The following is a 12,710-nucleotide window of genomic DNA, read 5'->3' as shown; positions in this document are numbered from 1 at the left end:
AGCAACTTCTGCAGCTCATGTAACTAAGGCAGTTACTGTTGATAAAAGTACAGTTTACATGCACAAACCTAAAAAAGTCTATATAATTGTTGTTATTATTTTGTACTCAGTAGAAATTTCTTCATCATCCCTTTTTTCTAGGCTATAAATTAACAATTTTCGAGTAAATCCTGAGTTAAATGCCGACTTTTCAGTTTTAAGAAACAGACAGAAGGATAACTAAGTAGAACAGAACTGTTCCGTAGGTTACGCGTCCTTTTTATATCCTCACTCAGTTTCTAGACGGTTCACCGCTTCCGTTTTCAAGAAGAATATAATAAGACACTGATCGATACAAAAACAAAACGATTGAAAGGAGGTAACGCACGATGAGTATGGAACACATCTAACGTTTAGGCAACGCCATTACGGTCTTAACCGACCATGGCTGTTAAGAAAACTAGCATTGTCTACGGTTACTTCAGATAGTCTACGGTCCCCTACCGTAGTTTTACAACTCCAGTTCACACAACAGTGCCACTACGCCTGGAGCACCATGGACTACCAATTACAAAAAAATGGTTCAAATGGCTCTGAGCACTATGGGACTTAACTTCTGAGGTCATAAGTCCCCTAGAACTTAGAACTACTTAAACCTCAGTAACCTAAGGACATCACACACACCCATGCCCGAGGCAGGATTCGAACCTGCGACCGTAGCGTTCGCGCGATTCCAGACTGTAGCGCCTAGAACCGCTCGGCCACTCCGGCCGGCTACCAATTACAGTTGCTGCCTCCCTCCATGCTGGAGGCTATAGTGTGTACTGTTTCTCGACACTACCTATTCATTTTTTCCTCTTTCCTCAACCATACGTTATCGCTGATCTGTACTAGTAGTAAAATGAATTGACGCTGTACAGCGCTTGAGTAATGCTAAATCTGGACAGTGCTGCAACATAATGGAAATTTGACAGTTCGATCCTTTTGTGTAATATTTTTTCATATTTCAATAAAGCTGATAAAATTTAGAGGAGATAAACACCGATGACCCAAAAAATTATGATCACCTGCTCAATAGTTTGTTGACCCGCCTTTGGAACGAAATACAGCAGCGATTCTGTGTATTATGGATTAGACAAGTTATCGCAAAGAATCCGGAGGTATGTTGCACCAGATTTCTACAAACAGGTCACGCATATGCCGTAAATTACGGGTCGTTATACGAGGGCGCGTAGTTATGCCCGATAATGTCCCAGGAGTGCTTCACTGGGTTCAGATGAGGTGAATTTGGTGGCCAAGACATCGACCTGATTTCGCTATGATGCTCTTGAAACCACTGTGCCACGGTTCAGGCCTTGTGACACAGACAGTTACCCTGCTGGAAGATGCTGTCACTGGCGAGGAAGAAATCAATATGAAGGTATGCAGACTGTCTTCAGCAATGTTCAGGTATTTCACAGTTATTGTGATGTTTTCGATTACTATCATAAGTAGTAGTATTAGTAGAAATAGGTAACTGGTTAGGGTTTTATTATAGTTTTGTATTAGTAGAAGTAGTTGTAGTGTTTTAAAAATTAACTATCAGAAATAACTAGTTAATAAGTATTTTATTACTCTCCAAGGAAATGAGATTTGTGTGGCCTATTTTAGCTTTTAAGATAATAGGCTGTAATAAATAAATAAATATCATAAATCTCACAGAAGTCCAGATGCATGTTCCCCGCGGCATAATACTGTTCTTAGGAGCCAGCGCCGGTGGTGCGCTGCGCTGCGTGTTTCGACCAGCTGTTCGTCTGTAAAACGACGTACCCAGACTATCATCGACCTATTGTAACAAAAAACATGGTTCATGTGACCGAGTGACACATTTCAGTTGACCCAATCTCGATGATCTCGTGCCCCCTGGAACCATAAATGGCGATGTGTTTGGGTCAACAAGGCAAAACCTAGTGACCACCTGTTGCGGACCCCCAAGTCAACAATGAGGGGTGAGCGGTATGGTCTGAAAGACATGTACCTACATCAGCAATGTACCCTATAGTCAGATCTACTCTAGATCGCCGTCTGTCTTACTTTACAGAGCCGACAAGCATCCGACCTCCAAGTTCTGTGATAAGACATAGATATCCAATACCTTATCGCCTACCCGTGGTTTCGCTGCCCTTCGACCTCTTTCCTATACATAGAAGCACGCAAACAGTCAACCAGCTTCGCTATTTCCATGCCCATTCTTGGGTGTTTGGCCGTAGCAATCAGCCTTCTATCAAAATCGCTTATGTCAGTATACATTGAGCTGACAGAAGTCACGTGATATCTCTTACTATCCTATCGGACCTTTTTTTGCCGGCGTAGTACAGCAACTCTACGTGGCATGGACTCGTTGGACGTCCCCTACAGAAATATTGATCCACGCTGCTTCTACAACCGTCCATAGCTGTTCAAGTGTTCCCGGTAAAGGTTTTTGTGAGCGAATTGACCTTTAGATTATATCCCATAAATGTACGATGGGGTTCATGATGGGCGATCTGGGTGGCCAAATTATTCGCTCTAACTTACCACAACGTTCTTCACACCAATCGCGAACAATTGTGGCCAGGCAATATATCGCATTGTCATTCATAAAAATTCCAACTTTGTTCGGGAACATGAAGTCCATTTATGGCTGCAGATAGTCTCCAGGTAGCTGAATATAACCGTTTCCAGTCAATGATCGGTTCAGATGGACAACGTAAACCAAGCCCACATCATTATGGAGCCGCCACCAGCTTGCATAGTGCGTTGATGACACCTGCATCCACATCTACATGATTGCTTTGCTATTCACAATAAAGTGCCTGGCACAGGGTTCAATGAACCACCTTCAAGCTGTCTCTCTGCTGTTACACTCTCGAACAACGCGAGAAAAATGAGCACTTAAATTTTTCTGTGCGAGCCCTGATTTCTCTTATTTTATCGTGATGATCATTTCTCCCTATGTAGGTGGGTGCCAACAGAATGTTTCCGCAATCGGAGGAGAAAACTGGTGATTGAAATTTCATGAGAAGATCCCGTCGCAACGAAAAATCCTTTGTTTTAATGATTGCCACTCCAATTTACGTATCATGTCTGTGACACTATCTCCCCTATTTCGCGATAATACAAAACGGGCTGCCCTTCTTTGTACTTTCTCGATGTCATCCGTCAGTCCCACCTGATGCGGATCCCACACCGCACAGCAATACTCCAGAATACGGCAGACAAGCGTGGTGTAAGCAGTCTCTTTAGTAGACCTGTTGCACCTTCTAAGTCTTCTGCCAGTGAGTCGCGGTCTTTGGTTTGCTCTACCCACAACACTATCTATGTGATCGTTCCAATTTAGGTTATTTGTAATTGTAATCCCTAAGTATTTAGTTGAATTTACAGCCTTCAGGTTTGTTTGACTTACCGCGTATCGAAATTTAGCTGATTTCTTCTAGTACTCATGTGAATAACTTCACACTTTCCCTTATTCAGGGTCAATTGCCACTTTTCGAACCATACAGATATCTTATCTAAATCATTTTGCAAGTCGTTTTGATCATCTGACGACTTTACAAGACGGTAAATGACAGCACCATCTGCAAACAATCTAAAACGGCTACTGACATTGTCTCCTATGTCGCTAATGTAGATCAGGAACAATAGAGAACCTATAACACTTCCTTGGGGAACGCCGGATATTAATTGTTTTACTCGATGACTTTCCATCTATTACTACGAACTGTGACCTTTCAGACAGGAAATCACGAATCCAGTCGCACAACTGAGGCGATACTCCGTAGGCACGCAGTTTGGTTAGAAGACGCTTGTGAGGATCGGTGTCGAAAGCCTTCTGGAAATCTAAAAATATGGAATCAATTTGACATACTCTGTCGATAGCACTTATCACCTCATCGGTATAAAGAGCTAGTTGTGTTGCACAAGAACGATATTTTCTGAAACCGAGCTGACTATGTGTCAATAAATCGTTTTCTTCGAGGTACTAAATAATGTTCGAATAAAGTATATGCTCCAAAACCCTACTGCAGTCGACGTTAGTGATATAGACCTGTAATTCAGCGGATTACTCCTGTTTCCCCTTTTGGGTATTGGTGTGACTTGAGCAATTTTCCAGTTTTTAGGTATGGATGTTTCTGTGAGCAAGTGGTTGCATATAATTGCTAAATATGGAGCTATTTTATCAGCATACTCTGAGAGGAACCTGACGTATACAATCTGGACCGGAGGCCTTGCCTTCATTATGTGATTTAAGCTGCTTCGTTACTCCGCGGATATCTACTTCTATGTTTCTCATCTTGGCAGTTGTTCTTGATTGGAATTCAGGAATATTTACTTCGTCTTCTTTGGTGAAGGAGTTTCGGAAAACCGTGTTTAATAACTATGCTTTAGTGGCACTGTCATCAGTGACTTCACCGTTTTTATCGCGCAGTGAAGGTATTGAGTGCGTCTTGCCACTGGTGTGCTTTATGTATGACTAGAATCTCTTTGGGTTTTATGGCAGATTTCGAGACAGAATGTCGTTTTGGAAATTATTAAAAGCATCTCGCATTGAAGTACGCGCCATATTTCGAACTTCTGTAAAACTTTGCCAATCTTGGGGATTTTGCGTTCTTTTAAATTTGGCGTGCTTTTTTCGTTCCTTCTGCAACAACGATCTGACCCGTTTTGTGTACCATGGGGGATCAGTACCATCACTTATTAATTTGTGTGGTATATACCTCTCAATTGCTGTCGATACTATCTCTTTGAAAACATTCCACAACTTTTCTACACTTTCATGATCAGATCGGAAAGAGTGAAGACTGTCTCTTAAAAAGGCGTTAAGAGCATGTTTATCATCTTTTTTAAATAGATATACTTCGCGTTTCTTTCTGATGGTTGTAGGTGTTACGGTATTCAGCCTAGCAGCAACTGCCTTGTGGTCGCTAATCCCTGTATTCGTCACAATACTCACTATTTGTCCAGAATTATTTGTTGATAAAGGTCAAGTATGCTATCGCAACCATTTACGCTTCGAGTGGGCTCAGGAACTAATTGTTCAAAATAATTTTCTGAGAAAGCATTCAGTACAATTTCAGATGACGTTTTATGCCTGCCGCCGGCTTTAAACGTATAATTTTTCCAACATTGACCCACGGCTTCGCGGGGTCTTCATCACACTCGAACCTTACCATCAGCTCTTGCCAACTGAAATAGGGACTCATCTGACCAGGCACCATTTTCCAGGCGCCTAGGGTCCGACCGATATGGTCACGTTCCCAGGAGAGGCGCTGCAGGTGATGTCATGCTGATATCAAAGACACTCGCGTCGGTCGTCCGCTGCAATAGCCCATTAACGCCAAATTTCGCAGCACTGTCCTGGCGGATACGTTCGTCGTACGTTCCGCACTGATTTTCGCAGTTATTTCAAGCAGCGTTGCTTGTCTGTTAGCACTGACAACTCTACACAAACGCCGTTGCTCTCGCTATTCAAGTGGAGGTCGTCGGCCACTGCGTTATCCGTGGTGAGAGGTAATACCTGAAATTTTATATTCTCGTCACACTCTTGACACTGTGGATCTCGGAATATTGAATTCCCTAACGATTTCCGAAATAGAGTGTCCCATGGGTCTAGCTGCAACTGCCACTCCGCGTTCAAAGTCTGTTTACTCCGATCTTATGGTCATAATCACGTCTGAAACGTTTTCACGTGAATCGCCTGAGTACAAGTGGCAGCTGCGCCTCTAACTGCCTCTTTATACCTTGTGTAAGCAATATTAACGCCATCTGTATTAATTGTACATATCGCTGTCTCATGAGTCTTGTATTTCCTCATTTGCGGCCCGTATCAACGACTCTCCATTCGTCTCTGCTCCACTTTTATACACCCCTTATCGAGTAAAGTGCGCGGAACGCCACTAGGCAGCATTCAGTCCCGAGGGGGCCTCTGTGAAGATACTGGGAAGGGATGCTGCCACGTGGTGTTATTGAAAGTGAGGATGGCGGACGGGTTTCAACGTGTTTGATGCTGGATGTGGTCTGGACGTCAGACAGGCAGAATCGGCGTCTGGTCGCCGCAGTGCTACTGGTAGTGATAGGAAAGCCTTAAATAGAGCTTTTGTTGACTACACGCTCAAGTCTAAAGTAATACCTTTCAATGAAGTTCAAGACTGAGAGACTGATGTATAGCGATCCCTAAATCAAAGTAATATTCCTGTTTGCTGTTATCATGAAGGGATTATAATTGAACATAATAGTGCTTGCGACGCAACGATAACACTTTTTATCCAACCAATGAATATTAATGCTTTCAGTTTAATTTTTTAAGGCGTCCTCGACATCGTCACCTATGCCTTTTACTAGTATTTTGAAATTTCATAACTCAAAAACTTTAATAGATACTGAAATGAAACTTTAACCCAATAATTAGTATACTGCGCACGCTGTGTGGAAAAGAATTAAAAACCATAAAAGATATAGTGGAGTGGATATGGATTTTCCTCTTACGTACTGAATTACGTGTAATTTTTATTTTAGGTACACTGCACTTCCACGCAGTTCAAAATAAGAGAAAACAAATTTTATTCTTTTAATTGTTAACTTGATGAAATACGAGTAGTAAACCAGTAACATTTACCAATATACTATTTTGTGTATTTATTTTAAAAAAAATGTTTGAGGTTTCAATTTTACTCCTAATAATTTAAGAACGTATGACATTATCCAGCTTAAAAAATTTAATACATTGTTAAATAATGTGATTCACTGTGTAGCCAAGCACTATATTATTATTGATGTAAAATCTTGGATGAGATAGTGATATCTAAGTATGCAAAAAACGTTGATTATGGGAAGTGAAACTAAAGATTAACAGGTCATTTTCTTCTCAGTGATAACATTCCAGCCTCATAATCTTGTCGATTCTGAGTGTCATTTTCATCGCCTTTAGTTTTCTTTCTTTTCTTTATTATTCTGGCCCCCTTTGTCATGCATTCAGCATTTTTTTCAGCTTCAGCGACAAGGTGCCTGTCCACCCTTAGCAGGCCACCTCTCCTGTTGTTCCTTGTTTGGTTCCAAGTCTGCTGACGGTTTTTGTATGATTGTTACTCCATCATTAAAACTTATGACGTCCATTACTCCAATCTGAGAAGCTGACATGCCAACAAAACAGTTTTAGGCAAGCGTTCCGAAATTTGACTATTGAAGCTTCCATTCGGATTCTGTGTTCTGCCATGTACTCTTGAATAACCTTATTCAAGAGTTCAGAATCTGAAACATCTCTCTATACATCGGCTTTACTTCCACACTAACAGTTTCTGGCATGCGGTGTGCATGAGTTTAATTTTTTTTCCATTTACTTTGCATCTATTACTCGTACTTGCGCCACGACCTCTCTCCTTTTGCTCAGAGGCCACGCTGTGGATGCTCGTCAATGGATATTCTGTGAAACAATGTTGGCCAGATTGCTTTTTTTCATCTCACTGGTATTTTCACTATTTCTCCTGATGTACCGACCGCTGTGGTCGAGAGGTTCTAGGCGCTTCAGTCCGGAACCAAGCGGCTGCTACGGTCGCAGGTTTGAATCCTGCCTCGGGCATGGATGTGTGTGATGTCCTTAGGTTTGTTAGGTTTAAGTACACTCCTGGAAATTGAAATAAGAACACCGTGAATTCATCGTCCCAGGAAGGGGAAACTTTATTGACACATTCCTGGGGTCAGATACATCACATGATCACACTGACAGAACCACAGGCACATAGACACAGGCAACAGAGCATGCACAATGTCGGCACTAGTACAGTGTATATCCACCTTTCGCAGCAATGCAGGCTGCTATTCTCCCATGGAGACGATCGTAGAGATGCTGGATGTAGTCCTGTGGAACGGCTTGCCATGCCATTTCCACCTGGCGCCTCAGTTGGACCAGCGTTCGTGCTGGACGTGCAGACCGCGTGAGACGACGCTTCATCCAGTCCCAAACATGCTCAATGGGGGACAGATCCGGAGATCTTGCTGGCCAGGGTAGTTGACTTACACCTTCTAGAGCACGTTGGGTGGCACGGGATACATGCGGACGTGCATTGTCCTGTTGGAACAGCAAGTTCCCTTGCCGGTCTAGGAATGGTAGAACGATGGGTTCGATGACGGTTTGGATGTACCGTGCACTATTCAGTGGCCCCTCGACGATCACCAGTGGTGTACGGCCAGTGTAGGAGATCGCTCCCCACACCATGATGCCGGGTGTTGGCCCTGTGTGCCTCGGTCGTATGCAGTCCTGATTGTGGCGCTCACCTGCACGGCGCCAAACACGCATACGACCATCATTGGCACCAAGGCAGAAGCGACTCTCATCGCTGAAGACGACACGTCTCCATTCGTCCCTCCATTCACGCCTGTCGCGACACCACTGGAGGCGGGCTGCACGATGTTGGGGCGTGAGCGGAAGACGGCCTAACGGTGCGCGGGACCGTAGCCCAGCTTCATGGAGACGGTTGCGAATGGTCCTCGCCGATACCCCAGGAGCAACAGTGTCCCTAATTTGCTGGGAAGTGGCGGTGCGGTCCCCTACGGCACTGCGTAGGATCCTACGGTCTTGGCGTGCATCCGTGCGTCGCTGCGGTCCGGTCCCAGGTCGACGGGCACGTGCACCTTCCGCCGACCACTGGCGACAACATCGATGTACTGTGCAGACCTCACGCCCCACATGTTGAGCAATTCGGCGGTACGTCCACCCGGCCTCCCGCATGCCCACTATACGCCCTCGCTCAGAGTCCGTCAACTGCACATACGGTTCACGTCCACGCTGTCGCGGCATGCTACCAGTGTTAAAGACTGCGATGGAGCTCCGTATGCCACGGCAAACTGGCTGACACTGACGGCGGCGGTGCACAAATGCTGCGCAGCTAGCGCCATTCGACGGCCAACACCGCGGTTCCTGGTGTGTCCGCTGTGCCGTGCGTGTGATCATTGCTTGTACAGCCCTCTCGCAGTGTCCGGAGCAAGTATGGTGGGTCTGACACACCGGTGTCAATGTGTTCTTTTTTCCATTTCCAGGAGTGTAGTTCTACGTCTAGGAGAGTGATGACCTCAGATGTTAAGTCCCATAATGCTTAGAGCCATTTGAACCATTTTCTCCTAATGCTAGATCACAATATTCCGTGAGGTGAGTTAGTGAGTCTGACTTGTCCCCCAATTGCTTTGCCATCAGAAAGTTTTTTTCCTGTTATGTCCTAGCAGAGTTTACTAAGTCTCGACCCCATTCACTTCTGCATGTCTTATACACTCCAGCTGTCCAGTAGATTAAGTCAATCGAACAGTCACCCTCAAAAAAAAAAAAAAAAAAAAAGTAAACTTATATTTACATAACATCAAATATTATAGTATATACTTATATTAAACTAATAATAAAGTATCAGAACCTAATAAAACGCGAATGTTAGGAAAAATATTTGGAAGTGTGAAGACGCGAACCACCGCCCCAACAAACTACTCAATACAGTCATACAGTCAGTGACGCTACGCGTTTTTTTTTTTTTGTCTCAATTTGTCAATTTGGTCTGTATTGTTCCTTCAATTTGGTCGGGGTGGATGTCCGATGACACCCGTTAAGGTTCTGTGTTGATCCATCTAACCCTCTAACCGAACACGCTGAGCTACCGTGCCGGCGCGTTAGGCTGAACCAGGAACACATCCCTCGCATCTAATCATAGTATGCTATCCGTTGCTGAAAACCCTAATCGTAGATATGTTACTAATTGCAATATAATTATAACAAATTGTACCAAGAACAATGCGTTTTGGGTGGATCTTCAGTGTGTCACTGCCTTCAAGTAGCCTACTCTCATAATACGCAAGTTACAGTAATTCTTTTGCCACGAATATGATGTTTCTCATTATTGTATTGGAACGAATAACACAGTTAACAACGGGTTTTCCAATGATTCTCAATTTGCTGGTGCTCAGAAGCGGCAAATATACATATAGGCTTGAAGTGAATGCTAATATGGCGCCTCACAACTCTGTACTGAACGGAGACGGCGTGCGTGTGACGTAAGTGGCGTTGTGCCATCTCATTGGTCAACGCTCAGACGCACGCTCAGAATATCTGACATGCCATGATATCTTGCGAACCATGGACGAAGGGTATCAGACGGATGCCATATCCTTGACTTCCGGAAAGCGTTTGACTCGGTGCCCGACTGCAGACACCTAACTAAGGTACGAGCATATGGGATTCACCGAGCGAGGTGGCGCAGTGGTTAGCACACTGGACTCGCATTCGGGAGGACGACGGTTCAATCCCGTCTCCAGCCATCCTGATTTAGGTTTTCCGTGATTTCCCTAAATCGTTTCAGGCAAATACCGGGATGGTTCCTGTGAAAGGGCACGGCCGATTTCCTTCCCCATCCTTCCCTAACCCGAGCTTGCGCTCCGTCTGTAATGACCTCGTTGTCGAAGGGACGTTAAACAACACTAACCTAACCATATGGGATTTGTTCCCAAGTATATGAGTGGCTTTGATACTTCATAAGTAATAGAACCCAGTACGTTGTCCTCGATGGTGAGTGTTCATCGGAGGTGAGGGTATCTTCTGGAGAGCCCCAGGAAAGTGTGGTAGGTCCCCTGTTGTTTTCTACCTACATAAATGATCTTTTGGATAGGGTGGATAGCAATGTGAGGCTGTTTGCTGATGATGCTGTGGTGTACAGGAAGGTGTCGTCGTTGAGTGACTGTAGGAGGATACAAGTAGACTTGGACAGGATTTGTGATTGGTGTAAAGAATGGCAGCTAACTCTAAATATAGATAAATGTAAATTAATGCATATGAATAGGAAAAAGAATCCTGTAATGTTTGAATACTCCATTAGTAGTGTAGCGCTTGTCACAGTCACATCGATTAAATATTTGGGCGTAACATTGCAGAGCGATATGAAGTGGGACAAGCATGTAATGGCAGTTGTGGGGAAGGCGGATAGTCGTCTTCGGTTCATTGGTAGAATGTTGGGAAGATGTGGTTCATCTGTAAAGGAGACCGCTTATAAAACACTAATACGACCTATTCTTGAATTTGGGATCCCTATCAGGTCGGATTGAGGAAGTACATAGAAGCAATTCAGAGGCGGGCTGCTAGATTTGTTACTGGTAGGTTTGATCATCACGCGAGTGTTACGGAAATGCTTCAGGAACTCGGGTGGGAGTCTCTGGAGGAAAGGAGGCGTTCTTTTCGTGAATCGCTACTGAGGAAATTTAGGGAACCAGCATTTGAGGCTGACTGCAGTATAATTTTACTGCCGCCAACTTACATTTCGCGGAAAGACGACGAAGATAAGATAAGAGAGATTAGGGCTCGTACAGATGCATATAGGCAGTCATTTTTCCCTCGTTCTGTTTGGGAGTGGAACACGGAGAGAAGATGCTAGTTATGGTACGAGGTACCCTCCGCCACGCATCGTATGGTGGATTGCGGAGTATGTATGTAGATGTAGTAGATGCCAGATATTGCTCTGCACGTTCGGAAAGACTCCCGAACGTGCCATTCCACGCTATGACGTCAGAAACTCGGCACGCTCAACGGTCGGATGCACGGTCCGTGTGCCGACGGCTTTAGCCGCAGCGGCGGGCTGGTGTGCGGCGAGGAGCGACTGACTGCTGCAAGCCGGTCCCGTGGCGGCGCGGCGCGGCGCTCGCTCGCAGACATTCGCCACGCGGCCCCCCGCCGTGGGCACACAGCGGGCCGCGGCTCGCGGACCGCGTCCAATTCAGCGGCCGGACACCGTGACGCCCGGACGTCCCCCTGGCAGATGAGCGACCGCTCTGCGCCCATTCTCGCGCCGGCCCGACTTCGAGCCGCTCTCTCCAAAACGGATGCGACCGCGGCGCTTAAATGACTCTCGCAGTGCGGGAAATGGGCTAATGTTGCGCTCATTCTGAAGGGTCCTGCAGCCCGTTAAATGAAACGGCTTGTCGGGGCGCGCACGAGAAACTGCTGCCATTCCTTCTGTTGTGTCTAGACAAGACAGCCTAGACACAATGAGAGGAAGCCGAAAGGCACGCGCTTAAACTCACGCAGGCTGGCGTGAGGTCTGAAACAGGATTCGTAATGAATGCTATAAATAAAAGTACGTAGCTTCTGGAATACTTAACTTTAATCCATATTTGTAGAACATCGCTCTGGATGATACATTAATAGAATCTCAATATCACTTGAATAGGGCGCCTTGCTAGGTCGTAGCAAACGTAGGTGAAGGCTATGCTAACTATCGTCTCGGCAAATGAGAGCGTAATTCTCAGTGAACCATGGCTAACAACGTCGGCTGTACAACTGGGGCTGAGTGCTAGTACGTCTCTCTAGACCCGCCGTGTGGCGGCGCTCGGTCTGCAATTACTGACAGTGGCGACACGAGGGTCCGTCGTATACTAGCGGACCGCGGCCAATTTAAAAGCTACCACCTAGCAAGTGTGGTGTCTGGCGGTGACACCACACCTTCCATCTGTAGCCGATATGAAATGCTGAAGGTGAAAAAAGAAAGGGGGAGGGAGTTCTGCTCTGCTACCTAATTACAAGATGCACTGTGAAGTACCGAGTGTCAGAACATCTACATCATTATTCTGCAATTCACTCTCAAGTGCCTGGCTGAGGGTTCATCGAACCACCTTTGAGCTACTCCTATACCGTAGCGCACCCGAAAGCGCTCGGTAAAAAGGAACAATTAAACCCTTCCGCACGATCTCTG

The 12,710-nt window shown here is 45.3% G+C and overlaps 1 protein-coding gene across 1 annotated transcript in view; it reads right to left on the bottom strand.

Moving 5' to 3' along the window:
* The window catches only part of LOC126159875 (uncharacterized), a 194,325-nt gene extending 182,525 nt beyond the window's left edge, over positions 1-11,800 (bottom strand). Inside the window, exon 1 of the mRNA XM_049916688.1 lies at positions 11,562-11,800. Within this exon, the coding sequence (XP_049772645.1) occupies positions 11,562-11,800 (239 nt within the window). The remainder of the gene's footprint in view (positions 1-11,561) is intronic.
* Positions 11,801-12,710: the final 910 nt, after the last annotated feature.

Source organism: Schistocerca cancellata, chromosome 2 (genome assembly GCF_023864275.1).
Source record: "Schistocerca cancellata isolate TAMUIC-IGC-003103 chromosome 2, iqSchCanc2.1, whole genome shotgun sequence".
Taxonomy (NCBI): domain Eukaryota; kingdom Metazoa; phylum Arthropoda; class Insecta; order Orthoptera; family Acrididae; genus Schistocerca; species Schistocerca cancellata.
The sequence above is the reverse complement of the archived record's forward strand: the minus strand, read 5'-3'. Positions and strand labels throughout refer to the sequence as shown.